This window comes from Gavialis gangeticus, unplaced genomic scaffold, assembly GCF_001723915.1.
Source record: "Gavialis gangeticus isolate Ggan-Ray unplaced genomic scaffold, GavGan_comp1, whole genome shotgun sequence".
Classification (NCBI taxonomy): domain Eukaryota; kingdom Metazoa; phylum Chordata; order Crocodylia; family Gavialidae; genus Gavialis; species Gavialis gangeticus.
This window is the reverse complement of record NW_017729001.1, coordinates 3,655,798-3,659,240: the sequence shown is the minus strand read 5'-3', so window position 1 is coordinate 3,659,240 and position 3,443 is coordinate 3,655,798. Positions and strand designations below refer to the sequence as shown.

General features: G+C 57.0%; 1 protein-coding gene across 1 annotated transcript in view; it reads right to left on the bottom strand.

Annotated features, from left to right (window-relative positions):
* Window positions 1-635: 635 nt before the first annotated feature.
* Window positions 636-3,443, bottom strand: part of LHX5 (LIM homeobox 5) — an 11,771-nt gene continuing 8,963 nt past the window's right edge. The window contains exon 5 of the mRNA XM_019507369.1: window positions 636-1,904. Coding sequence (XP_019362914.1) covers window positions 1,535-1,904 — 370 coding nt within the window. The 3' untranslated portion in view covers window positions 636-1,534. The remainder of the gene's footprint in view (window positions 1,905-3,443) is intronic.

Below are 3,443 nucleotides of genomic sequence, written 5' to 3'. Positions count from 1 at the left end.
GATAGTAATAATAATAATAACAGAGATGATGATAATGAAAAGTCTAATCAACTTCAACAAGAGAAGGAAAAACAGTTAGAACTTTAGGATAATATAATATAATATAATATTATATAATATAATATGTTGATGTCATTTTGTTATTGTTATTATGGTTGAACAGGCAGTGCAGCTCAAATATAGGATGACAATGCTAATGATAATGATACTAGTTTAAAAATACACACTATACTTTAGTCAAAAAGTCTTGTGTCTGAGGGTTTTTTCTAACAATGCAAAAGAGCAATTAGAAAAAGAAAGCTACTGTAATAGCAATTTTAATTCAGAGTTGCTAATTCTGTTTTTCTTTCCAAAAAAAAAAAAAAAAAGGAACGAGGGGAATGAGCATTAGTTAACTAAAAGATTTTTTATTCACATTGAACAACAAAAGCCATTCACACTAACACCATCTGCAAGAGGCAGTGGTGAAAGTAAATCCACAACGCTTTTGGAAAACAACTTCTTTTTTTATTTTTATTTTTTTATGATTTTTTTAGGCAAACTGATTCCTGTTCCCCTCCCTCCCATACCCCTTCCCTCCCCCTCTTAAAAATATAAAAATGTTGGAGCCTCAGATGACTAAAGTACAATAAATAATCAGTAAACACAAAAACATACTTTATTTGTTTTTCTTTATACAAAATAAAGAAACTAGAAGCAAAAACTATAATACATCCTTAAATTCATGTAGCCTCCAATAAACTTTTGGATTTGACTTGGTGTTTGCTAGACACATTCAGACTTGGATTTTTTTATTGGTAGTGTTAGTTATCTTTTCGCCGCATGAAAAACAAAACAACCCCCAATTAAGCCCCCCTGACCATGACAAGTCCCGCAGTCCTTGGGAGCGGAGCCGGAACTTACCACTAGGGCGCGCCTTGTCACCAGTGGAAGTTGTCTTCTTCCAGTTCCCCAGGCCCACCACCATCACCACAAACCATAGTCAACAGAAACCTTCTAAGTAAAGAAAAAAAGAGTCTTTTTTTTTTTTTCCTTTTGAGATGATTCAGATGAAAGAAAACCGAGGTGCGATTCTGGACGATCCATTACAAAAGTTGTAAAAAAGGGAGAAAACAAAGAGAATCCCCCCCGCGCCCCAAAACAAAGGGAAGAATGAAGTTCAGTCCGTCTAGAGGGTTCAGTTGAAACCTGTGACCCAGGCGAGTTCAGCTTTGGTCCACGAGATGCTGTTTCAGAGACTTGGAGAGGTCCTTCAAGCCCGGCCCGGTGGGGGAGCCAGGGCCTGCTTGGACGTGGCTGGGAAGAAAGGTACCACACGGGTCACATCCGAGGCCCGGGGCGGACCCCACGGTCCTACAGGCGCGGGAAGGCTAGAGAGGAGATGATCAGAAACTCAGGCGGAGGGAGGATTTTGGTATCAGTGTGGCTGGGCGGGGGCGGAGCTGCTCCCTGGTGCCTGTATCCGGAGGAGGTGGGGGGAGGCCGGCGCCGGTGCCCGGGCCGAGGGGCCGTGCCCCCGCGGACACGCGGGGCTCTACCACACCGCCGCCTCGCTCAGCTCCTGGGTGGGGTGCGAGAGGGGCCCGCTGTAGCCGCTGTTGCTGGACATGGAGAAGGGCGGGCTGGGGCCGCCGCTGAAGACCTCCCCGGGGATGGGGTGCAGCGAGCCCGTCATGCCCGGCTCGGGGCTCGGAGTGTCGGGGTGCGAGATCATATCCGTGTACCTTTGGTTTTCTGAGGAGTGGTGTCCGGGGAGAGGGGGCTCCAGGGGGCCCAGGGGCGTGGAGCCGGGTCCTGAGTTGGGAAGGTAGCTGGAGTCCGCCGGGGACTGCGCCTGCGAGGGCGGCCCGTGCGGGAAGAAGTCGTAGTTGCCGCCCGGCCCGTAGTAATCGCCTTGGTAATCGGGGGGCGGGGGAGCAGAGGGGTGAGCCGGGCCCCCCGCCACACGCGCGTGCCCCCCCGCACCCCCCCGCGTGTGCTGCAGCACACACAACACAGGCGTGTGACACAACCCTCCCCCCCCGCGCAGCCGTGTACCGCGCACACAACACCGGCGTGTACCACAACACGCATACACGCAAAACACAGGCACGCACCACCACACACCCCCATACAGGCGTGTACCACAACACACGCACGCACAGAGCATACAGGAGCGTACCCCCGCAACACACATATATGCACACCCATGCAGACACGTGGCCCAACACACACACACGCGTGGACCACAACACACCCACACGGGTGTATACCACAACGCACAGGCGTATGCCACAGCACCCACAGGGATGTACACCACAACACGTGCGAACTCACAGACGTGTACCACAACACGCACCCGGGTGCACACCGCAACACACGAGCACCCACACAGGCCCTCGCACAGGTGCGCAACACGAGTACGCATGCGAGCACACATCTGTATGCAACGCGCGCGCGTCTTGCACAAGCATTTCGGGGAGAGCCAGCACCCAAGGGCGCAGCACACGCGGACCAGCGCACGCACAACGCGCAGCCCAACACATGCGCGCCCAGCTGCGCGGCGCAAATCCCCGCGGGCCCGTGCGTGCAGCGCGCAGCAACGCGCAAATGCCAGCAAACAGGCAGACACTTGCCACAGATGCGCACCGGCGGGCCCAGCGCTCGCGGGCATTAAATGCACGCGCAAAAGGGGGAATCCGACCCGACCCCGCGCACACGTATGCACGCGCAACACCCGCGCGGCCCCTTCGCACGCACGCTTGCGCGCGCTTCTCCCTGTCCCCGGACGCCCCGGGTGTCGCGAGCCCCCCCCGCTTCGCCCCCGCCGGTCCCGCCCGCGCTCCCCCGGCCGAGCTGGGCAGAGGTGTGCGGAGGAGGCGGCAGAAGCAGGCGGGAGTTTAGCTCCGGGGCCGCAGAGGTCCGGATCCACTGGCCGGAGTGACATCCGAGGCCGGGGGCAGCGAGTTTGCTCTGGGGGGAGCCAGCCGCGGGCAGCGCAGCAGAGACCCCGGGAAGAGACGAGTCCTCGGGGCGCGGAGAAGAGCGCGGGGCCTGCACCCGGCCCGGCCCGGTCCATAGCGCCGGGGCGGAAATCTGGGTTGGGGGGGGATGAACAAGCGGCAGCGGGCCCGGGCCAGGGCTGCGCCCCCAAACCATCCCCCCGTTAGGAGACGTTGGAGGCGACCTGCAGACTCCGGTTTCCCCCTTGGTTTTGAGTCACTGCAAACAACCCCCGGAGGGAAGGTCTGTCCCCGAGCCGCCACCGGGAGCAAGCAAGCGCCCGTGCCCTGCCCTCCCCCCGCGGCAATAGGGAGGTTTGCAATGAAAGGAGGTTCCCCCCAGCGCCCTTAAGCTCCCAGCTCGCAGGGCGGCCGAGCAGCCCGGAGACACCCAGCTCCAGCCTCCGGCCTCTACCCCCTTCCAGGCAGCTGCCCCCAGAGCGGGGCAACCCCCCCCCCCCC